Genomic DNA, 23,893 nt, shown 5'->3' with positions numbered 1-23,893 from the left:
GAAGCGTGGCCTTTGACACAGAATGGGTCGCTGGGGAAGTGGATGTTACTATTTACAAAGGGCTAGAAATTCAGGCGAAGGCATTCAGCTTGCCACCGATCACAAATCCCTAGGAACAGCTACCGAACCAACCTTGACTTTGTCACTGGTGCGTAACTATTGGCTGTTCTCAGAGTCAATCTTCACATGGTTTCTGAACCCGGCTGCATTGCACCATGGGTTCCCAAGGTCCCATTCGTAACGTTACTTGCCGAACTCTTATTTTTGCCTCAGTCTACCTGTAGTTTCAGCACAAAGTGGATTTATAAGGGGAAGGTGACGGGCCAGGTGACCTGACCGATCGCTTTCGCTCTCTGCTTCGTGCCAAGGGTGCAGAAAACAAATTGCAGCGAATCACCAACCAGAAAACACACATAGATGCACCTGTTGACTTCCAAGGTTACCTCGGAGCTGGGCTAGATTCCAGCGATTACTAACCTCTTTTATAAAACCGACGTGGAGAACGCACAGCTTTTGGTGAAAAGCACGTTTGCTTGCCAGCCCATCGGAGATGGGTGTTCGCCTGGGGAAGCTGTGTGTGAGCAGCTCCATCTGTAAGAGACCCAGCTCTGGTCGGGCGGCACAATTACCAGCTTCGCCCACTCACATCAGTCAGGCTTCAAAGTCCGATTTTTTGTGCCAAGAAGTTAGTAAGACCTGAAGCGAGTTAGAGTAGCTTCCGTTTATTTACAGTTTGGGAACATTTTTTCACGATTTAGTCAGCTTCCTAAGGACAAAACAGCAGTGAAGGATATGGTTCCTCAGCTCTTAGAGCTAAATCATTAGAAAGTAGAAAGATTAGATAGCGGTTTTTAATGAACTGACATGATTTCCTCTTCTCCTTCGAAAGGTTCTCAGCGGCCCATTCCAAATCACAAAATCACGCTTCTTCTCATCCACGGACTCCAGAACTTTCTCACCCTGAATTTGAGGAGGAGGACCCAGCCATGAGTTGATGAGACCAGCAAGGATCCCAGGGGGCTTTGTGACAACAGAGCCACCCTCCTGAGAGCTTTTAGGAAATCAAATACAGCTGAGAAGCAGAGAGTACCTGGAGGGTGTCCCCACTTCCTTAAAAAAAAAAAAAATCAGGGATAGAAAATTAAAACCCAATCACAGGTATTTTTTTTTTTCAATCTTTTCCACAGCATGGGCTAAGCTATCATTCGCCACCACCAGGGGGCGACATCTTTCCGCTTCTTTTTGCTCATCCGCCAAGAGGGGCGCCACTATTTCACTGGGCAACATTTCACAGCGTCTCAGACAACAGCAAACCGGCGGTCTTCCCCTCTCTGGAGCTACCGCCCACTCTCCTATGTCGGGAAAAACGTTTGGATCACTAATGAGATGTACTTGACATTTGTCTCAAGACAAGGAAGCCTGTGTCTGCCTTGCTTTCCATGTGTTGCCTGTGGGCGTCTGCCAGCAAGAGCTGTTCTCAATGGTTGACTTTGCACCATGACATTTCTGCTGTTCTACAGCCCAGAGGCACTGCGTGCTATTGAAGGATCCATCCAATCCTCTGGACGTTGTCTGAGAAGAAGTGCCAGTTCCATGATGATCTAGAAGAGGTTGACATCTTAAGTGTTTCCTGAAGATCGGGGTCTTTGTGCCTCCTCAAAACGTAGTCCAGGGCTTGGGGAGAAAAGGGATGTGACACTCCAGCCTTATCTGGGGAGCTGTGTCATTTCCATTGCATTCTTCCAGAACATTCTTCACACTTCCCCACTCTTCCTCTTTCTCTTCTCTTTCCTCCGGAGTGGTAATGAGACGATGGGGGTTAGCCCTCTGGATAGGTGAATGGAAAAGGGGAACAGATTCCACAATCACAGTTAAACAAGGGATTTTCGGTGTTCTGCCTTGTCATTTAAGTGCCTTGCAGATGTCCTACTAAGCTCTCAAGGACTTATTTCTTTGCCTTGTGCACTGGGACCCTGGGAAGGACTGAGGCACAAAGAAATCTAAAAGGCAAAAAAAAAACAAACAACAAAAAAAAAAACCCCGGAAGTCACAGACCCAAAGAAAATGCTGAGGTATCGGTTCCACACGCGTGCTTCCCAGCGTCTCTGACGATATCTTTTTTCAAGGTATCTGATATTCCAGGACAGGATTCCTGTCACTGGCCCAGCAGGTACACAGGATCTCCCACTCTGACTGTCCCTGGGTTTTCCAGAACAAAATACTGCCCAAAGAGAGGCGATTTTCCGTATAGCTTTTGCTCAGAAGGGTCACACAGGCGATAACTGCAATGGGAAAAAGAGCATGGTGAGTCTTGGCCGAACGAAGCAAGAGCTCAAATGGCCTCTTGGTTCTTCTCAGTTGAAGTCGATGCCCACCCCCCCCCCCCCACCCTGTCCCCAACCCACAGCCACCGGGGGCCCGGCTCCAGACAGCACCAACCCCATCAAAGTCTGACAGGATGGCGCCTGCTGGAGTCGTGCGGGGAGCAGCCCACCCGGAGCACAAACCCTGAAAGGCACCCAGCCCCCCACATCTTTTCTCCATGGAATGTTCCCTCTGACGGCCTTACGAGATGAGGCACTCGGGACGTTCAGACACCCTTTACCAGCTTCCTTTGCCCCAGGCGGCTCTCCTCCCGGCTCCCCTCGCGTCTGTCACTAGAACCACCCATCCTACCAGCCCCTGGGCGTGGAGCCCCGGGGTCATCTAGTCCACCTTGCCCCTCACTTTCCGCCGCTTGTCCCTAGCTGCCAAGTCCTGAGCTTCTTCCTGCGCCACGGCCTCGCCTTGGCTCACTGCTTCTCCGGCCTGCCCTCGGCATGCTCAGACCATTGTGACAACTTCCCAACCCATCTCTTTTCCTCGTTCTCCGACCGCCACCCCCCCCCACCCCGGGCTTCCAATTCATGGTTGGGACGAAGCTATGCCACTTCCTTCCTTTTGCTCTGGTCTTGTCGTTCCCAGGCCCAGAAACTGTCAATGGCTCCCCGGTGCCTAAAGATAGCATTCCAACTCTTCAGCGGGGCGTGCAAGGCTCTCTACCTGGCCCCAGCAGCTTCTCCAAGCCTGTCACCCCTCTGCCCTTTACATGAACCTGTGTAGCTCTCCAATGGACTACTAAATGTCCTTTTTTTTTTAATGGAGGGGAGGGGCAGAGAGACAGAGGGAGAGAGAGACTCTTAAGCAGGGCCCATGCTCAGCACAGAGCCTGACTTGGGCGGCGGGGCGTGATCCCACGGCCCTGGGATCATGACCTGAGCCTAAATCAAGAGTCGGAGGCTTAACTGAGCCACTCAGGTGTCCTTTCTCCATGTCTTTATATCTTGCTTTGCATTTTACTGGCTCAGAGACTCCTGTGGGACACCACCCCTCGGCCACCTCCCCGTGCATTATAATTCTACCTTTTCCTCAAGGCCTAACTCAAATGCCACATCTCCTAAGAAGGAAGCCCAGGATCCCTCAGCCGGGAGTATCTTTCCCACCCTTGATTTTCCCTGCCGGCTCCTGGAACATTCACATGCCTTGTCCTATAGTCAGGGCACACGTCTATTTGTCTGCAAGATTGGTGGGGGGCGGGGGGGGGGAAGTCCCCGGAGAGCAGGGACTGTGGCGAACTCCCTTGTACTGCTCACAGGTCACCAGTGACCCACAATCATTTGTTGAATGGATGAATGTGTTGGTGAGCAAAACCCTCTAGTCGAATCAGTATGAACATCTTCGTCAGGCCAAAAACACAAGCAGCACAGGGGCAGATGCGTGGGAATAACTGGCGAGATTCTCCCCCTACCCCCCTGAACCGGGAGAAAGTTTTCCTCCAGTTTCGCACTTAAGCTAACTCCAATTTTACATCACCTTTTTATTGAAAACATTTTTTTAGAGAGAGGGAGAGAGGGAGGACGGATGGGAGCAGGGGAGAGGGGCAGAGAGAGAGAGAGAGAGAGAGAGAAGCTCAAGCAGGCTCCCCACTCAGTGCAGAGCCCGATGTGGGGCTCGATCCCACCACCCTGGGATCATGACCTGAGTCGAAATCGAGAGTCGGGTGCTCAACAATCGACTGAGCCACCCAGGCGCTCCAAAACATTTTGATAGAAAACATTAATTTTATTCTACAGTGCTTTAAAAAGAAAAGAAAAAAAAAAACGTTTGTGGCAACCGGGTCCTAATTTCGTTCATCGGATCAGAGGGGGCAGATGAGCCACTGGAGAGGATCAAATCCAGAGGCCCCTCGCCAGGCTGCAGGCACCTTGCCTGACCGGCTCACTGCCAAGGGCGCCTGAGAACCGAGGTCTGGCCCCTCCACCCACGGTCACTAGGCTTCCTACCCAAGATTCGACTGATCCTTGGTCATCTATATTCCTTGCGAGTGTGGACACAGGCCTGGAAAAACTGAGTGGGTTGCTATTAAGTCTTCTACACAAAGGTTTGGCCATTCATGGGTTTCACCTGCATTCTCCCAACAATCACTCATACACTCACTCCCCCCACCAGGTAACTTAGAGTGCAGGGCCCCTTGCAGCCCGGCCCCTCAAACAGCGCAAAACGGGGCAAGAAAGTTGGTTTCTACAAGCGCAGGTTTGGTCACCTGGTTCGCAGGCGGCAGTCCATTTCGGCGCCTGGGAATCGAAACAGGAAGCGCTGTGGCAGCGGTCGAGCCCTCCAGGGCTCCCCTACAACCCTCCCCCACTCTTGTCCCACCTTCAGGTCCCTTTAACACGGTCCCCCCGCCCCCTCCCCGCAGGGACGCGGGGAGACCCCATAAACGAGTTCATCGGCGACCCCTTGTGGGCATGAGTGGGTACTGGAAGCGGTCTGCAAATTCATGTGCACACCGAGCTTTGCTCAACAGACGGCAAACTGAGTGCTGTATCTTGTGGGGATCGCCTACGATTTTTCTTCCCCACATATGTACTTTTTGGTGGGGATTAATAAATTACAAACGCATTTAAAGGTTCCTTTCTTAATGCATTTTCCTTTTTTAGTGAGTAGGGAACCTACAACTTCTCTAAAGAGCAGGAGGTCCAAGCCCCTGTGTTTAACTTCAACAGAGGTCTCCAAACTGCAAGGGTAGGTGTGACTGGAAACGCTGCCACTTGTAAAGTACGGGCACCGGTGCCGGCTGCTGCCCATTATCACTCTGCCCGGTCTGCTCGTTTACTGGTCAATGCCCAGGCCGTGGCTACAAGCATGGTCTCTGGTCACCTCCGGGTCCCCACCTTGGGGCACAGGCCACTTCTGATACCTCACAATCCACTACCTCAATGGCCAGGGTAAGAATTAAACAGCAATGGGGGGCACCTGGGGGGCTCGGTCGGTCAAGTCTCCCGACTTCAGCTCAGGTCATGATCTCATGGTTCCTGAGTTCGAGCCCCATGTCAGGCTCTGGGCTGACAGCTCAGAGCTTGGAGCCTGCTTCGGATTCTGTGTCTCCCTCTCTCTCTCTGCCCCTCCCCCACTCTCTCTCTCTCTCTCTCTCTCTCTCTCTCAAAATATAAATGTTTAAAGAAATCTTTTTTTTTTAAAGAAAAGAATAGTTCCATCTCCGTATTTTCCCACCTCCCCTCCTCCTCTGTGCCGCCCGCTCTGAACTTTTCGCAGACAAGGGCTCCCCTGGGTTTGGCCCACGGATGGTCTGCAGCACCTGACCTATTTCTTCTCTCGTTGCTCTGCCACCTGTATTCTGCCAGCGGGCGCCAGGCCTCCGCGGGTGAGGCTGGCAGACAGGTCTCCCCGCTGGGGACCAGCAGTCACCACACCCCGGGGCACCTGAGGACACGGCAAAACGCAAAGCAGTCTGGCATCGGAGCGACCTGCCCGAGAGCGGGGAAGGTGTTCTGGACGCTACTGTTTGCTTTGCTTCGCTTCCCGTGATTTACGTCCCAAGGCCGGGCCTCTCTCTTCCAGATTTATGGCCACCTGTCCCGGGGAGAGCATAAATTACTACCTCTATGGCAGCTCCAATCCCTGTCAGAGACAGGGAAAGACACCTAGGTGGGCTGCTCCCTCTCCAGGGGGATTAGGAGCCATGGGGGGGGTTGGGGGGTGCTGGGCTGCAGAAAGCCTGAAGACCATTGGGAGAGCTGTGCTTGTTCCCGTGACCCCCGCCTGCTTGTCCTCACTCCGTGTGGGGGTCAATTATCCTCCTTCTCTAAACACAGATTCCCGATGCAGGAGGCTGTTCCCACCAACAGAGACACTTCCTAAATCCAGAGGGAGGGGGTGACAGACACCAAGTCACGTGATGGGGGGAGAGAGAGAGAACAGGACGCACAGAAAAAGGGTGAGAGTCAATTCCTACAATCGCTCAGCGGGTCTGCACACAGAATCATCCAGATCTGTCCTACCCGGTTTGTTTCAGAGGGAAGATCACCCATGGCCTGCACGAGAGGGGGACCGGCGGACGCTCGGGACAGCTGGCCGCAGAGCTGGGGGGACAGCTGGCCGCAGAGCTGGGTTCCCGGCTCCCCAGACAGGGCTCTTTCCCCGGCCACCTGCCCCTCTCCCGGCCGCTCCTTTACGGCCACAGGAAGTGGGAAGACCAAGTTCTGCTTTGTTCTGCCGCTGAATGAGTGAGTGCGTTTGGAGGCATAGCTGGTCTGTCGTTGCTGCTTCTCAAAACCCCACCCCCCTTACTAATATTCCAACACACATAGTATTTATTATTACAGCTCCCAAACATGCACACAAGTTAAAAGAATTTTATAGCGAACACCCACTTACTCATCACCTGGACACTACATGTAACACTTTACTGTATTTCCTTCATCACATTTTATCCATCCCTCAATTCATTATATGTACATTTTTGCATTTGCAAATAATTCACGGACATCAGTGGACTTCACCTCTACACAGTTCAGCTGGCGTATCATGTCCTAGAGTTAAAATTTTCGTTACTTTTTCTGGGGTGGGGGGGAAATGTACATGCAGTGAAATATACAAATCTCAAGTATGCTATGATATTACGTTCTTCTTTAAAGTTTATTTTATTTTTGAGAGAGAGAGAGAGACAGCACACAAGTGGGAGAGGGGCAGAGAGAGAGAATCCCAAGCAGACTCCGTGCTCACAGTCCAGAGCCCCCCATGGGGCTCGATCTCACGAACCCTGAGACCATTACCTGAGCCAAAATCAAGAGCTGGACGCTAACCAACTGAGCCACTCAGATGCCTCTATCATATTAAGTTCTTAATATTAGGTAATAAATATTAAGTTAAAGTGAGAAAGTTAATTAATGTTGTTTTGAGCATTGAGGAATCCACAGTGCCCCTCAAAATGATGAGAGCTGCCTTGGGCTGTCTGTACCTCTTTTGGAATATTCCTGCAACTCTACACCCAGCAGTGGGAATCCAGGTGAAAAGCAGCCATTTGCTATTCACTTCAAGAATACCTCTCCCGGGGCGCCTGGGTGGCTCAGCATCCGACTTCGGCTCAGGTCATGTCGTGGTTTGTGAGTTCAAGCCCCGCGTCGGGCACTGTGCTGACAGCTCAGAGCCTGGAGCCTGCTTCAGACTCTGTGTCTCCCTCTCTCTCTGCCCTTCCCCCACTCACACTCTGTGTCCCTCTCCCTCAAAAATAAACATTTAAAAAGAATTTTAAAGACTGCATATAAAAATATTTTTTTCTCATAATTCCATTACCACAAGAGCACCTCCATTCATGTTTTTGTTTATAAATTTCTAGTCCTGGGGGTGCCTGGGTAGCTCGCTTGGTTGAGTGTCCAACTCTCAATGTCAACTCAGGTCACGATCCCAGGGTCATGGGATTAAGCCCCATGTCAGGCTCCAGGTTAAGCATGGAGCCTGCTTGGAATTCTCTCTCTCTCTCTCTCTCTCTCTCCCTCCCTCTGCCCCTCTCCCCCACTCACTCTCTGTCTCTCTAAAGGAAACAAAAAACAAAACAAAACCTTCCAGCCCTTTATTTACTCATGTGCCTTTATATATTTTAAAAAGTAAAATCAAATAAAAAAAGAAAAATACGTGCTATTTCGTTATCAGCTTTTAAAACTCAGTGTTCTTTTAACTATCTTTCGATGCCATTTAAATTTATCTCTGTAACTGTATCTTTCACTTAAAATGTTTTATTATGAATACTTTAAAGTTAACATAAAAGTAGAAATGCTGATGGGGCACCTGGGTGGCTCAGTTGGTTGAGCGTCTGGCTTTGGCCCTGGCCATGATCTCACGGTTCGTGAGTTCGAGCCTCACATCACGCTCACTGCTGTCAGCCCAGAGCCTGCTTCAAATCTTCTGTTCCCCTCTCTCTGCCCTTCCCCCCACTCTGTGTGTGTGTGTGTGTGTGTCTCAAAAATAAATACACATTAAAAAAAAAAAAGTAGAAATGCTGCCATGAATGCCCATATAATTATCACCCAGATTCTATTTATCAAAGTTTTGACACAATTTTCCATGTGACATTTTTTGTGTGTGTGTGCTGTAGTAATATACAGCACATCCTAGACATCATGTCATTTCCCCTAATTACTTCAACACCCTTCTCCAAAATATACGTATCTATCTTATATCACAGTGCCATTATCACACCTAATAAACATTTGGTATCATCAAATACTCAGTTCCAAATTCGCCAAAATATCTAAACAGTGCACTTCTTAAATCGGTTCCTTTGAATCATGAATTCTGAATGAGAAATATAGTTATTTATGCAAGGAGACATTCTGGGAACCATGGCACCCAGGAATATCTCCCCAATTACCCAGTCACTAGGACCCCCCTCGGCTTCAAGACTGTGTGTTCGTGCTATTTTCACTGCTTCCCAGAGACATTAAGGTGCCTGCTCCTACCTCTTCAGGGTCTCCAGCGGCTCCTTCCTGCTCATGACGCCAGTGTCTGGGTCCACCGTGGTTAAAACGCACCTGGACACACACACACACACAGCATCATACAAGGGACAAAGCAGGCTGACCTCGGCCCTCCCACCGTCTCCACTCCGGGGGTGGAAGGAAGTGCCTTACCTGGAACAAGCCGTTACTCTTTTCAGTATGACGTCACCAATAAGAAGCTCATCCCAAGAATCCTGCGGGGACAAAGCACGAAATTCATAGGGGCACTTCCGAGCCTTAGCTGTGACACATCTGTGTAGGGACTTCGCATGAGCTGACACCTAATGAAGCCATTTATACCATAGATGGGAGACTTTTACACCAGCCCCAAGAAGCCACACACCCTCCTGTCCTCTCTCTGCCTACAACAGTTCGTGCCCTTATAGTGAAATGCTCCCTCTGCTCTCACTGATAAAACTGCAGTTGAAATTCAACTCCCTGAGCGCCTGGGTGACTCAGCCGGTTAAGCGTCCAACTGCAGCTCAGATCATGATCTCGTGGTTCATGAGTTCAAGCCCCGCATCGGGCTCTGTGCTGTCAGCACAGAGCCTGGAGCCTGCATCGGATTCTGTGTCTCCCTCTCTCTCTCTGCCCCCCTGCCACTTGTGCTCTCTCTAAAAAATAAATAAATACACTTAAAAAAAAAAAAAAAGAAACTGACCTTCCTGACTGATCCCATTGGACTCAAGGAGGAGCGAATGGAGGGGTTGGGATTGACAGAGGGCGTGGGTGACAGAAAGGACATGGACAGGGGGTCACTCTAAACTATGCATGCCTCTGCTGGACCTAGATCCTTAGGGCACTGATACGTTCACCTTGTATCATCTCCCTTTGCAGATACGAACAAATCAAGCGTACCCCCACACCCTTATGCACTCCACCGCAGGGAGCTTCTCAGGCATTTGCCCACAGCCTGGGTCACTGGTGCCTACTTTTCAGGACAAATAAAATCAGTGGACTAGCACCCCCTTGAATCCAGCAGGGGAGACAGGGCATACACACAAGAAAAGTTAATGATCAATATATTTTTGAGGGTTCCAGAAAATTCGAGAGAAAGCAAAAATTGGAGAGAAACCCACGCTGTGCGTGGGTTTAACTACACAGGCAAGAATTGACCTGGAGGTTTTAGAAGAGCAAGCCCTCAGGCTGCTCTGGTCAGGGGAGGTTTTAAGGAAAAGATAGGATTTGAATGGAACCTTCCAGAACAGAGACTTTGGAAGGCACAAAAGAAGGGTGAGGAGACTGGGGAAGTAATTAGAAGGAAGACACTGAAGAGACATAGAACATCTAATCATAGTCTTGAACTTCTTACCCTGGGAGAGAAGTGCCAGCTGCCTCAGGGCTGAAGACAAAAATTCAGGAGCTAAAACCAACCTGCCCTGTCTGGTGTGATCACAAGCCAGAGACCTGGAGACTCAGAAATTTAACTCTCGGAGTGTATATCATTCTTGCTATATGTATTGCAGCTGGTTTTTTAATGTTCTTATTTATTTTTGAGAGGGGGGGGAGGGGCAGAGAGAGAGGGGGAGGTATTGCAGCTTTTAAGCATTAAATGGGTCTCTTAACCTCTTAACCGCAGGTCCACAAAAGCTGGGCCCCTGGGGTTAGAGAAGCCCCAGCCTGTTCTGTGTGTGTTTGTCCACCAGGGGGCACCATGGTCATAAAAAAAACATAAAAGATCCAAGAGAAGAGAAATGTGGGCTCTGTTAGGAAATTAATTAATTACTAATTAATTTATGTGCACTAGAAACTGTTGGGGATCGAGTCACAGATAAATAAGGTAAAAAATTCCATAATAAGGAAAGCCAGAGATGTAAGCGGGTCCAAGCCCTGAGCCCTGTGATACTCGGGCCTTGAGCAGACCCCTAGCGGCCCTGTCATCTCCCAATCCGTCGGTGCTAACAACATCCTTGTGGTCACCTAACACCCTGCATTCACCACCTTCGTTGCCTGTCTTGCTGGCCTGTTCACAATCTGATCGCCTTAGGAGAAACAACCATGTTTCTTCAATCCTGTTTTCCACAGTGCAGGGGACCCAGTGGGACTAACTCATCATGCAATGAGCGACCTAGTAGTCAGTTAAGTGTCCAACTCTTGGTTTCAGTTCAGGTCATGATCTCATGGTTTCGTGAGTTCGAGCCCTGCATGGGGCACCACCCTGACAGCGTGGAGCCTGTTTGGGACTCTCTGTCTTCCTCTCTCTCTGCCCCTCTCCCACTCGGCTGTCTCGATCTCTCTCAACATAGATAAATAAACTTAAAAAAAAAAGAGCGACATGTTATTATAAAATGAGGTCAGCCACAGTGTTGTATTAACATCCAATTTAAAATGTGAAATGTGCCCAGCTAGGAAACACTCAGAGTTACAAAGAAATGAAGGCCTCTAAAACAAGATTCAGTTCAAACAGATGTAAATCTGAGGTCCTACTCTGAGAGAGCTGTCTCCGCTCATTTTATCCACATCTGACCATCTCAGAACTTTGGGGCAGGAAACGTCACCAACATGACCCAGGGCACAAGGATCGCAAAGGGGAAGGAAGCTTAAAGTTGGTCACGGTTGGGGGAATGCCTCAGTCCGGCTCCTTCACTCTGATTATAGGAAAGAGACCATCCCCCACCTCTCTATGACACTTTCTAAGAGCTTTTCCGCAGATTGGTATAGACCTTGATTCCGCAGATTGGTATAGACCTTGATTCTTACAGCTGCCATCAGGGGAGCTGAAATCATCTGCATTTTACAACTGCAAGAAGCAAAGGCCTTGAGGGGTTCAAGGACTTGTCCAGGGTCAAACAGCCACTTATTGAAGCAGGTGGATTCAAACCCAGGTGTCCCAACCTCACGTATGCCCCTTAGAATGCTCAGAGTTCCTTTGGCACAAGGTACTGTCTGGGTTCAAGACCCAGCTCCTCCACTTTGTGTCACGGGATAGCCTCAGGCGAGCCAGGTCACCTCCCCAGGCCTCTCCCTTCCTCCTTATAAAAAGGGAATAATGACCTTCGCCTCCCCAGGCTGCAAAGCACAGTGTGAGCATTAGGTGGAAGCCACCACCCTTTTCCTTTTTCTGAGAAGGAAAACCCTCAGGAGAAACTGCTTTCCTGGCCTCAACTGGTACAAGACAAATATCAGTGAGACGATCAAAAGCAACCAACACTGATTTTCCCCTCTTGTCTGAGTCCAGCTGAACTGTGCTGGATGTGAACAAGGGCAGATGAGCTCCCTTGTCACAGTGGAACGTGGAGGGACAGCCCAGGGCAGGCTCTCGGGGACAGCGCACGTTTCCCGCCTTATACTAGAAGCTGACCTGCCATCTTTGGAAAGCGTGGCATGTTTAGAGCGTTTGACGTAAAACATCAGAAGTGGATTTGGAGGTACTTTTACTGCCCGTCACTGACTGATACTGCATTTATACTTTTTACGAGTCACCTTAGCCAACCTGACCCTTTGACAAACCCGTAAGGTAATCCTAGGCAGAAAGGATCACTCCATTCTCCAGGCAGGTACACAAGCCTACACAGAGTCATGCAGAGGCCAGCAAGGAAGCTGGAGGCGGACCTCAGAGCCTCGGGTTTGAGTGTGGGCTTCAGTTTCCTAGATTGCTTCTTTCAGCACACCTAGCTCCCTCCTCACAGTAAGACGGAAAGGCAGAATCCATCTCCCTGAGTATAAGGGATTAAGACTCAGTCACTTGGATTCAGTTCTTCCCCTGCCCTTTACCTCCACTTTCCATCTACAAACACCCACCACCAGAACTCTGGAATTCCCATCTGAGAGCTGGTGCCTCTGTCAAGTACCCACATCTGGATGGTTGCCACTCACCAAGCCTCTAGGCCACCGACCTCTGCCTTCGTGGTCAACAAGGGAAAGAACCAATGAAATATCCAAAGACAATGACAAAGGTAAATCTGCTGCCAGAATCATGTGACACCGTGGAAGCCCTTCATGCTAAGCCACAGTGCAGGCATCTGAGGGCAGATTGAGGGTGGCACTGGAAGAATTTTATAGGCCATCCAGCTGGGGAACCCCACCCCCGATGCTGCAGCAGCCATACTGTAAATGCCTACCTTTCCCCAGGGACCATCAGTTGAACAGGAAAGCTAACTTCAACAAGACATGAGTATACCCTGCCTTTGTTCCATGGCCCACACACATCACGTATTTTATGCTATGTAAATTCGGCTCAAAACCCAATCTACCTACTGGGAATTATGCTGAGAAGTCTCAGACCCTGAACTGCTCCCTGTACACCAGCACCTCCACTTCATCTATATCTGTGTCCTCCGTGCTGATGTCTGAACTAATCAGGTGCTCAAGAACTCGAAAAACTGAATGGACCAGCATACCACCAATAACGCATGAATCCTTTGGAATAATCTAAAGCAACATCAAAGAATTTCATACCTTAAAAAAAAAAAAAAGTTAAATCCAAGGAAAGGGCAAAGGAAAACAACCTGTTACCTCTGCATAGACACCACACCCTGAAATGACGATATTGGGCCTGAAGTTAGCCACTTTAACTTTCTTCTCCAGCCTGGAGTTGAGATCTGCCAAAGATGCCTCAGAGAGAATCAAGAACGGGCTGGCATCTGAGTACGCAATCTGGGAAGGAAACAGAAGTGGTTAGAACGTGGCACACAGAGGTCATATGTGGTTAGTTCCTGGAACCCTCCCCTCCCCAGTTCCCAGGGGAACACACACACACACACACACACACACACACACACACACAGTATTTCTAAGTATTTCTTTAGTTCTTTATATAGAAAAGACACAGTGGTTCAGAAGTCTTAAAGAGCCTTGCAGATAATAGGAATTACATGATGGAATGAAAAAAAAAAACGTGGCCTTGGGATCCTAAAGCTGCCACTGGCCAAGTCCCCTAGAGGAAGTCACTCCACCTTCTTAAGCCTCAACTTCTCCAGTGCTGATGAGCTTCATGACCTCATTATGGATGATAAAAATATTCCCTGATTCCACAGATACCTATTTTGATGCCTCCTGCAAATCAACATCAAGTACTTTTACTGACCATATATGTAATTTTTTTTTAATGGCCGTAGGAATTGTGCTACCAACCCCTCCTTTTACCATGAATCCTTACATTCCTATAAGGGTCAACTTAGTCACTTTAAGTCTGTGGATCTCCATGCCCACACTCGTTTGCCCAACCGTGATCTGACCATTGCAATCACACCGTAAAAAGGTTGAGCTCCACATACAATTACAGAATAGAGTGGAAAAGTTTTGAAACCCTGTTGGCACTGGAAGGCTTACATAAATAGGAAGGTAGATGGCCATCAGGAAAATGCAAGAGTCCCCCAAATCACGAAACACAAAGGAAGTTCCCAAAGGAAGGGCTTTAATTTTGCCTGTTCCTTAGAATCCCCAGCTGCTGTTCAGGCCAAGCTTCTTGGGAGCCGCCTGGCAAAATGACAGAGCAGAGCTCAGCGACATGCTGCCCTGCCTGATGGGCTGCACATGACTGCTGTGCACTCCTGAGGAAGCCTGCCTTCCACAGGACACACCGAAGGCCAAAGCCAAGGAATGCTCCTCTGACCTGGTCTGTGGGCTGGAACACATCCATTATTTGGTGAGAATTTCTCGGTCGCATGTGAGGCTCATAGTGCACCAGGCGGTAGGGCTGTGTCTTCAGGAAGCTAGTAATCCACTGGGCCGCAGCCTCCCCGCAGTCCCTGCCCTCGATCTCCAGGCCGTGCACTCTGCAGGGAGCGGCAGGAGTAAAGATTGGTCATGGCTCTGAAAACATGGGACACCCTACCGTGTCCTATACATATCAAAAAGCTGTGATGTCTTGGGGCAGCTGGGTGGCTCAGTCAGTTGAGCATCCGACTCTTGATTTCAGCTCAGGTCATGATGCTAAGGTGGTGGGATCAAGTTCCATGTCGGACTCCATGCTGAGAATGCAGCCTGCTTAAGATTCTCTCTCTCTCTGTCTCTCTCTCTCTCCCTCTGCCCTTCACCTACTCATGCTCTCTCTCTCTCAAATTAAAAATTTAAAAGAAAGAAGAAGAAGAAGGAGAAGAAGAAGAAGAAGAAGAAGAAGAAGAAGAAGAAGAAAGAAAAGCTGTGATGTCACTGTGATTCTTTAATTATCAGGAAACATGATTTTAGCCTGGTCCTGCCTCTGAACCACTGTGTAAACACAAATGAAGTCACAGTTTCCAGCCTTGCTTTATCCACGTTTACAATAGAATGATACATGCCTGTGCCTCCCTATCTGGAAGGAATGCACGGGAGAATAAAATCAGATCGGATGTTTGAAAAGATACTGAGTTCTCCAGAGGAAAACAAATGCATCAGTATCAAGTAAACTCAAAATTACTACAAAATCTGGTTCACGCAGCTGGATAGCAGCCAGAAGTCTTTATTAATAGGGTCCGGCTATATTTTACCAGTATGATGATAATACAACTAGACTCAGCAATGTATGTGAAAATGTTCTATGAAATCTAAAACAGTATAGATAATACTCATAATCTAATTTGGGAGCACCTTGGGTGACTCAGTCAGTTAAGCACCTTGGTTTCAGCTTGAGTCATGATCTCACAGTTCAGGGGATCAGGCCCTGCGTGGGGCTCTGTGCTGATAGCGTGGAGCCTGCTTGGGATTCTCCCTCTCCCTCTGTCTCTGCCCCGTCCCTACTTGCAGGCTCTCTCTCTCTCTGTCTCTCGCAAAATAAATAAGCTTAAAAATAATAAAATCAAATTAATTAATTAAATTAATTTAATTAAACTACAAAGATAAAATTTGCATCAAAACATGTCCCATTATAAAACAATATCAGGGGGCACCTGGGTGGCTCAGCCGGTTGGGCGTCCGACTTCAGCTCAGGTCGTGATCTCACAGTTTGTGGGTTTGAGCCCATGTCGGACTCTGTGCTGACAGCCCAGAGCCTGGAGCCTGCTTTGGATTCCGCGTCTCCCTCTCTCTCTGCCCCTCCCCTGCTCTCACTCTGTCTCTCAAAAATAAATAAACATTTAAAAAAAATTTTTTTTAATAATAACAATAATAGGGACCCCTGGGGTGGCTCAGTCGGTTAAGCGTCCAACTTTAGCTCAGGTCGTGATCTCACAGTTCGTGGGTTCGAGCCCCAAGTCGGGCTCTCTCTATGCTGACAGCTCAGAGCCTGGGGCCCACTTCAGATTTTGTGTCTCCCTCTCTGTCTGCCCCTCCCCTACTTGCATTCTGTCTCTCTCTGTCTCTCAAAAATAAATTAACTTAAATAAATACATAAATATAATAATAATCTGATTTGATTGCTACTAATAAGCATAGGATTTGAAGTCTTCCCCGCTCTCCCTGATACACAGCATGCAGGACAGTATGGGAGTTATACGTATCTCACAGCTGCAGAGAGGAAAGAAACACTTCGGATAGGCCAGTGCTTCTCAAGTGTAGGACCACTGCTACTGTGGGTATTCAAGACAATGGTAGTACTTGGGTACAACAGGAAAGAATGGTGAACTGCACAGAGAAAAAGTAATTCTACTCAGTTTCATGATAGGAAGTCCCGAATGTCCAGCAACATGTGATAATAATCTCTTTCTAAAAAGGAAAAACAGCGCTCAGGTCCAGAAACCTCTACGGGCAATAATTTCTAGCTAGAATTAGGTAACATTCCATTTGTAGCATATTTATTATTTCAGTTAACTCCTCCACCTGCAAAGTTGTCTAGGTATCCCTATACGGTTCCCTTTTTAAATAAATGCATTTAACGTTTGTTTGTTTTTAAGCTGAATCAATTGGAAGGAAAACATTACGTAAATACAGTTGAACCTTGAACAACATGGAGGTTAGAGGTGCCAACCCCCCACGCAGTCAAAAATCCACCTAGAACTGATGACTCCTCCAAAATATAACTATGCAGAGCCAACTGTTGACTAGAAGTTCCACAGTAACGTAAACAGTTGATGGACACATATTTTGTGTGCTCTATGTATTACATACCATATTCCTTCAATACAGTAAACTAGAGAAAAGAAAATGTTACTAAGAAAATCTTAAAGAGGAAATGCATTTACAGTGCTGTACTGTATGTATTGAAAACAATCTGCATGTAAGTGGACGTGCAGAGTTCAAACCTGTATTGTTCAAGGTTCAACCATGAGAGAGGTGGTCTGTGACCAGCATGAATCACAGTTGTGTTGTGCAAATGCCCGACGTTTGAGAAAGAGGAGTCAGGTAGACCTACTTGGGTGTGAATCCTGTTCCCACAAATGACAAGCCCAGTGACCTTGGAGGATATTTCTTACTGTGCCTTAGTTTCTTCATCTATAAAATGGGGATATGGGAATGCAAGCTGGTGCAACCACTCTGGAAAACAGTACGGAGGTTCCTCAAAAAATATGGAGGTTCCGAAAAATAGAACTACCCTATAACCCAGCAATTGCACTACTAGGCATTTATCCAAGGGATACAGGTGTGCTGTTTTGAAGGGACACATGCACCCCCATGTTTATAGCAGCACTATCAACAATAGCCAAAGTATGGAAAGAGCCCAAATGCCCATCGACGGATGAATGGATAAAGGAGATGTGGTATATATATATGCAATGGAGTATTACTCGGCAATCAAAAAGAATGAAATCTTGCCATTTGCAACTACATGGATGGAACTGGAGGGTGAAATTATGCTAAGTGAAATTAGTCAGAGAAAGACAAAAATCATATGACTTCACTCATATGAGGACTTTAAGGGACAAAACAGAGGAACATAAGGGAAGGGAAACAAAAATAATATAAAAACAGGGAGGGGAAAAAACATCAGAGACTCAAATATAGAGAACAAACAGAGGGTTACTGGAGGGGTGGTGGGAGGGGGGTGGGCTACATGGGGAAGGGGCACTAAGGCAGCTACTCCTGAAATCATTGTTGCACTAGATGCTAACTCATTTGGATGTAAATTTTAAAAAATAAAAAATAAAATTAAAAAATAATAAAAATAAAACAAAAACAAAAACAAAAAAAATAGTAACATGGGGATAAAATCACAACCTTCTTCTGAGGGTCAGGGATAATCTATACAAATAGATACCAATCCCCCAAAACAATTCTCAGGTTTCAGGTGTGCTCAGTAGATGGTAGTAACCACTCCGGTTTTGTTTTATTGTTTTGTTTTGTCCAGTTATTTCAGGTTAGCTTTCTTCATTGCAGTCTCTTACGATCCTTCGTATTTCTGTGGTGTCAGTTGTAATGTCTCCTCTTTCATTTCTGATATCATCTGAGTCTGCTCTCATTTTAAAATGTTAAAATGCATATTAGGGGCGCCTGGGTGGCTCAGTCGGTTAAGCGGCCGACTTCGGCTCAGGCCATGATCTTACGGTCCGTGAGTTCGAGCCCCGTGTCGGGCTCTGTGCTGACGGCTCAGAGCCTGGAGCCTGTTTCAGATTCTGTGTCTCCCTCTCTCTCTGACCCTCCCCCTTTCATGCTCTGTCTCCCTCTGTCTCAAAAATAAACAAATGTTAAAAAATTTTTTTTAATAAAAAATTAAAAAAATGCATATTAGGACACCCTCAGAATGAAACAGTATGCTAACATGAAAACTGTTATTTTGAAGATTTTTAATAATATGAAAAGGTACTCAACATATCAACGTAAGAATATGACATTAATCGTGTATTTTTATATTTTTATATTATTTTTACATTGTTTCTTTCCAAGTATGAGCTACAAAGACAGAAAGAAAACATCGGAATATTATTTATAGTTACCTCACAGGTTTTTGTTGTCTCCTGTTTTTTTAGTTTAGCATTTTGCAATTTTTCAACAATGAATATGTATTATGTTTATAATGAAAAAATCATCAAAATTAAAATAAGAACGTATCAGGTCTAAAACTCTAAGACAGTGTCGAAACTATACTCGTATTGCATCTTATAAACTTCTTGGGGTCTTCAGATACTTTTCAGCTAACTCGGATCTATATTTTTGCTGTGATGTTACTTTCTATGATAGGCTTGGACTACATAAAAACAAAATGCATTCACAATGCATTTTATTTTATTTTATTTTATTTTTTAACGTTTATTTATTTTTGAGACAGAGAGAGACAGAGCATGAACGGGGGAGGGACAGAGAGAGAGGGAGACACAGAATCGGAAACAGGCTCCAGGCTCCGAGCCATCAGCCCAGAGCCCGACACGGGGCTCGAACTCATGGACCGCGAGCTGAAGTCGGACGCTCAACCGACTGAGCCACCCAGGCGCCCCACAATGCATTTTAATTCAACATGCAGAAACTGTGACAAGAGTAGAATTAGACCCAATTCGAATTTTCCCATAATGGGACAAAAAGTCAACTCTAGACATGAGCTCTCAGAAGCGAAGCTAGTTTTCCTACACTAATCGCTTCCTGGCAGTCCTTCTAATGTTGGGGAACGAGCCTCTGTACAGAGCGACCTCCTGACTGAGTCTGTGCCCTCACTACATGCAGACCCCTGGGCATGTGTGGCTCAGATCACTCTTCTGGACGTAGGTGTCTTCTCTGTCTAGAACTTCTTTCATTAGTACCAAATGTCATAGTTCACAAAAACATTTGCGACTTCTTTCCTAGGTGTGGAAGATTCCCAGTCTTTCCAGGCAAAATAGGGCAAGTCCTACGGTAATGGTAGATCTAATCTCACCTCTTCCTGGACATTTTCCACTGTCACTCCCACCCCATTTTTGTCCTTTATCCTTATTTCTCTCTCGCTGACATGTGAATACTCTTTTTTCCCATGGTTTTCTACATAGGACTTCTACATAGGACTTCTCTGTCTCTCAGCCCCACACTAACACACATTTCTGAAGCTGCTTCCTTTTATTTTTAAGTTTATTTACTTATTTTGAGAGAGAAGGAGAGTGGGAGAGAGTGCATGTGCACCCACAAGCAGGGGAGAGGCAGAGAGAGAGAGAGAGAGAGAGGGAGAGAGAGAGAGAATCCCAAGCAGGCTCTGTGCTAAGCAGCTGTGCTAAGCAGATGTGGGGCTCGATCCCAAGAACCGTGAGATCACAACCTGAGCCAAAATCAAGAGTCAGATGCTTAACAGACTGAGCTACCCAGCTGCCCCTTTTCCTTCTTTCCTTCTTTCTTCCTTCCTTCCTTCCTTCCTTCCTTCCTTCCTTCCTTCCTTCCTTCCTTCTTTTTTGAAGCTGCTTTCTTGTTCCTCTTTGCTTTACATCATCATGATGTTGAGGACTTGGCCCTACATACAGTATGTTCTCAATCAATGGTTAATTATCACCAGTGTCTTTTTTTCAGGACTCCTCCTAGTTCACGCTCCCTCAAAACTGCGTGAATAAACACTCACGCAAGGAGTACGACATACCTTTCCCTTACCTGCACTTGTACACGGCATTTGTGGCAGGTGTCTTGATGGGCAACAGCAGGTCCTTCGTGTAGGCTGCACTGAGGGTCAGGGCATCGCCCTCACAAGTCAGGGAAATCAGGACCAGACGGGGTTCCTGCCGAGCAGTGACCATGTTCCCCTTCTCGTTGACCACAAGCCAAAACCTGCCATGTTCAAAACCCAAGAGATGCGTGGCCCACTGTGAAAGGCATCCAGTCACTGCGGGAGCTCCGGTCATGCACAGTCCTCTTTCATTTCCTCCCCGTAAGCCTGGTGTGTGTGAGTGTGTGTGTGTGTGTGTGTGTGTGTGTGTGTGCGCGCGTGCGTGTCTGTCTGTCTGTCTGTCCTAAACATCAACTCAACAGCACAGCAAGGCTGAGTCTGTCCCTTTATTTCAAAGGGTTTGGTAACCACTCAAGCATCCAATGTGTATAATCTCTGCAGAACCTGCGGAGCTCCTTGATGGCACGGAAATCAAAGACGTTATCATACTTTCATCTCAACTGCGAGAAGGTCTGACCACTTGCGTTAAACGTGCCCCGAGAGACGACAGGAAACGATTTCCCAGAAAGACTTGAAGGGCACACGGAAGGAAGCACAATAACAAGATTGTGGCTCTATTGTTCTCAGAGCGTGGACTTCCGCAGAGAAGCATACGAGGCCACTTCTACCTTGCCAAATCCACCCCCGCCTTTTAAAACATCAATGTTTCAATATTCGGGGCTGTGGATGCTGCAATTTGCTCAAAGGTCTATTGTCACCATGGACGATATTTCTTCTAACCCAATACTCCTGACCTAGAGGTACTTCCAAGAAAAAAGAGATACATGGAGAGATCAGAGCAACAGAAAACTGTCTGGGGGTGCGGGGCGGGGCGGGGGGGGGGAGCCATTCGTACGGGTTATTTCTCAGCTGCCAAAGAAGCTGAATATATTGACATTTTGATCATTTCTCACTGGGTCGAGTGACTACAGTTATAGAAGTGAGCTCGAGCTCTTGGAATCCAAAGACATAAGATTAAAAGAGGGCAAATACGTTAAGGCGTTAAAGCTCCTGTGCGCCACCCCCAGTGGGTCATCGTGGTTGAGATGTTTCAGCTACACAAGAAAAATAAGGTTAATGGAAGCCCTTCCCTGAACTGCCTGCCTATCGGCCCTCATCCTGGACCCAGAGCTCTGCCCTGCCCCAGATCCTTGCTCCCAGCACATGAATAGTCTTCTTCGTGTAATAATTCTTCCAGGTGATGATGGCGGTCTGATCTTTCTAAACTACAAATCTAGAAAATTCCGCCCCTCCCCCCCCCATGAAAAATCCCTCCATGGTTCCTGCTTTCAGGATAAAACCCTAAATCTTCAGCAAGGCAGGCAAGGCCCTTCATAACCAGCTGCTCACCAGCCATTCACAACCCCCTGCGCCCTCACGCAGGCCAGCTTCTTAAATGTTTTTAATTGTGGTAAAATATACGCAACATTAAATGTCTGGCATGCTCCTGTGTATATCCAAAAGGATTGAAAACAGGGCAGATACGCATACCGTGATGTTCACAGAAGCAATGCTCACAACGCCGAAAGATGGAGGAAACAACCCAAGTGTCCATCAACAGAAAACAGATTTGTTTTTTTACATGTGTTCTTAACTATCTTAGGTGCACAATTCTATGACCCTGGGCACCTTCACAATGTTATGCAACCATCACCACTATCTATTTCCAAAACTTTGTCGTCACCCCAAATAGAAACTTTGAACCCATTAAGCAATAACTCCCCCTTCTCTCTCCTCTCCCCTGGCCCCCTGGGAAACTTCAATCCACATCCTGTCTCTATGAATTTGCCTACTGTAGATATTTCATAGCATTAGAATCATATAATAGTCGCCCTTTTGTGTCTGGCTTATTTCACCTAACATAATGCTTGTAAGATCTATGCTGCAGTGTGGATCAGAACTTCGTTCCTTTTTGTGGCTAAACACTATTCCCGGGTGCGTCTATACCACATGTTGTTTATCCAGTCATCTGTTGATGGATATGTGGGTTGATTTCACCCTTGGGCTACTGTGGGTGATGCTGCAGTGAACGCTGGTGTACTTGTATCTCCGTTTTCAGTCCTTTTCGGTCATTCCCTCAGAGGGCACTAGCCTTTCCCGCAGTATACCTTGCCCCCAAGTCCGGGGTTTTTACCCTCCTGGCCACCCCAGAGAGTTTCTGGGGCTCCTTCTCTGTGCTCCCTGGCACTGGTCACACGGAGTCCGCTATGCCCCTCACTTCTCCTTCAGGCTTGCTGGTACCATGATGACAAAAATAGCGCCTGCCACAAATGCCAGCTCTTGTAATTATTTATTATCGTATGAGCTCAGTAAATACTCTCAATCGGTACAGTACAACACCCTTTGCCTCCGGGGCCGACAAAACAAATTCAATACATTGGACCGTCTTTCGGAGTTGGTGACCTCTGTACAAACCATGAAATATCTAGGATTCTCGCCTTGCTTCCAGAAGCAAAGATGCAGAGCTCACCACTCTCACGTATGTCGTGAATGGCCCTCCGCCTCTCTGCTGCAAGGCGGGGGGAGGGGCGGGGGCGGGCCACAGCCGTCCCCGCTGCCCAGTTCTGGGTTACTTGCAGGAGCTGAGGGCTCGTCTGGAAGGAAAGAGCTTGATGCGCAGCCTTAGTGAGGCCCCGGGCTGGCCTGACGCCAGACCCGGAAGAGAACAAAGCCGCTCGCTCCGGGCCGTTGCAACCTTCGCTGAACCCCAGGAATGCACGCAGATCGTGACTACCCTGATAGGCCATTAATAAAACGACTCTTCACAAAGCACCCACGTGCTAAACAAAACAAGAGTCCTGGCTCCCCCGCTGGGTGGCGCGGAACCCCAGTTCCTTTGTTCATAAAAAGAGTGCTTGCGCGCATTAGGGAAACAGAGGCAATAGCACTTCTCCGGCCGCAAGAAGCTTAAGCTTCAACAGCTGTCCTTAGGGGCGCTCCACCTGGGTGCGCCCTTTGAGGGCTGCGCTCCGCCGCCCCAAGTTTCCCCCAAGTTCTCCAGAGAGAGTTTAATGAAACTAATGTGGCGGGGACCAATCCCTGGAAGCTCGCCGCCTCTGCTAGATGGGGTTGAAGACGTTGGCGGGCACGCGACAGACACCTGGGCGCCCCGACCACTGCTCGGCAGGAGCGCAGACGTGAAAGCGCCCGTGGGAGGTGGAAATGCAGCCGTCTCGGGGAAGCGGGTCGGGGCACTTAGGCCCTGGGTCTCGGGCCCCTGGGGTCGGCTGTTGGGACGTAGTTGCCCCTCGTTCTCTTTGTCCTTGCCCCATTGAAAGGGAAGGAAGGACCTGCTGGCGGACTCTGCAGACCGCCCCCGCCCCCGCCCGAAGCCCTCCCCGCGGATCCCCGCCCGGCTCGGCCCTACCTGTCCCGCAGGTGGCCGCAGCGCAGCCCCAGGGCCGTGCACTCCGCCGCGCTCACCGCCACCCCCTTGCAGGACTTGACCGGGTAGATCCAGAGCTGCGCCACCGTGCCCACCTGCTGCAGCCGCCGGCGCCGCCTGGACCGCGCGCGGCGCCAGGCGACGGTCCCCAGCGCCACGGCGGCCAGTCCCAGCGCGGTCACCGCGAGCCAGCCGGGCCGGGGCTGCGCGGGGAGGCGCGACGCGGGGAGGCCGAGGCGGCCCAGGGCCGACGAGCCGGCGGCGCCCATGGCGACCGCTCTCTGG

The 23,893-nt window shown here is 48.3% G+C and overlaps 1 protein-coding gene across 1 annotated transcript; it reads right to left on the bottom strand.

Annotated features, from left to right (window-relative positions):
* Positions 1-706: 706 nt before the first annotated feature.
* MTARC1 (mitochondrial amidoxime reducing component 1) lies at positions 707-23,893 on the bottom strand. Its single transcript, XM_043567510.1, has 7 exons — positions 23,591-23,893; positions 20,172-20,345; positions 14,392-14,554; positions 13,293-13,433; positions 8,970-9,031; positions 8,799-8,870; positions 707-2,282 (listed from the first exon to the last, which is right to left on the bottom strand). The coding sequence occupies exons 1-7, from the start codon at positions 23,875-23,877 to the stop codon at positions 2,156-2,158; spliced, it is 1,026 nt and encodes a 341-aa protein (XP_043423445.1). The 5' UTR covers positions 23,878-23,893; the 3' UTR covers positions 707-2,155.

The sequence above is a fragment of the Prionailurus bengalensis genome, chromosome E4 (genome assembly GCF_016509475.1).
Source record: "Prionailurus bengalensis isolate Pbe53 chromosome E4, Fcat_Pben_1.1_paternal_pri, whole genome shotgun sequence".
Lineage (NCBI taxonomy): Eukaryota > Metazoa > Chordata > Mammalia > Carnivora > Felidae > Prionailurus > Prionailurus bengalensis.
The sequence above is the reverse complement of the archived record's forward strand: the minus strand, read 5'-3'. Positions and strand labels throughout refer to the sequence as shown.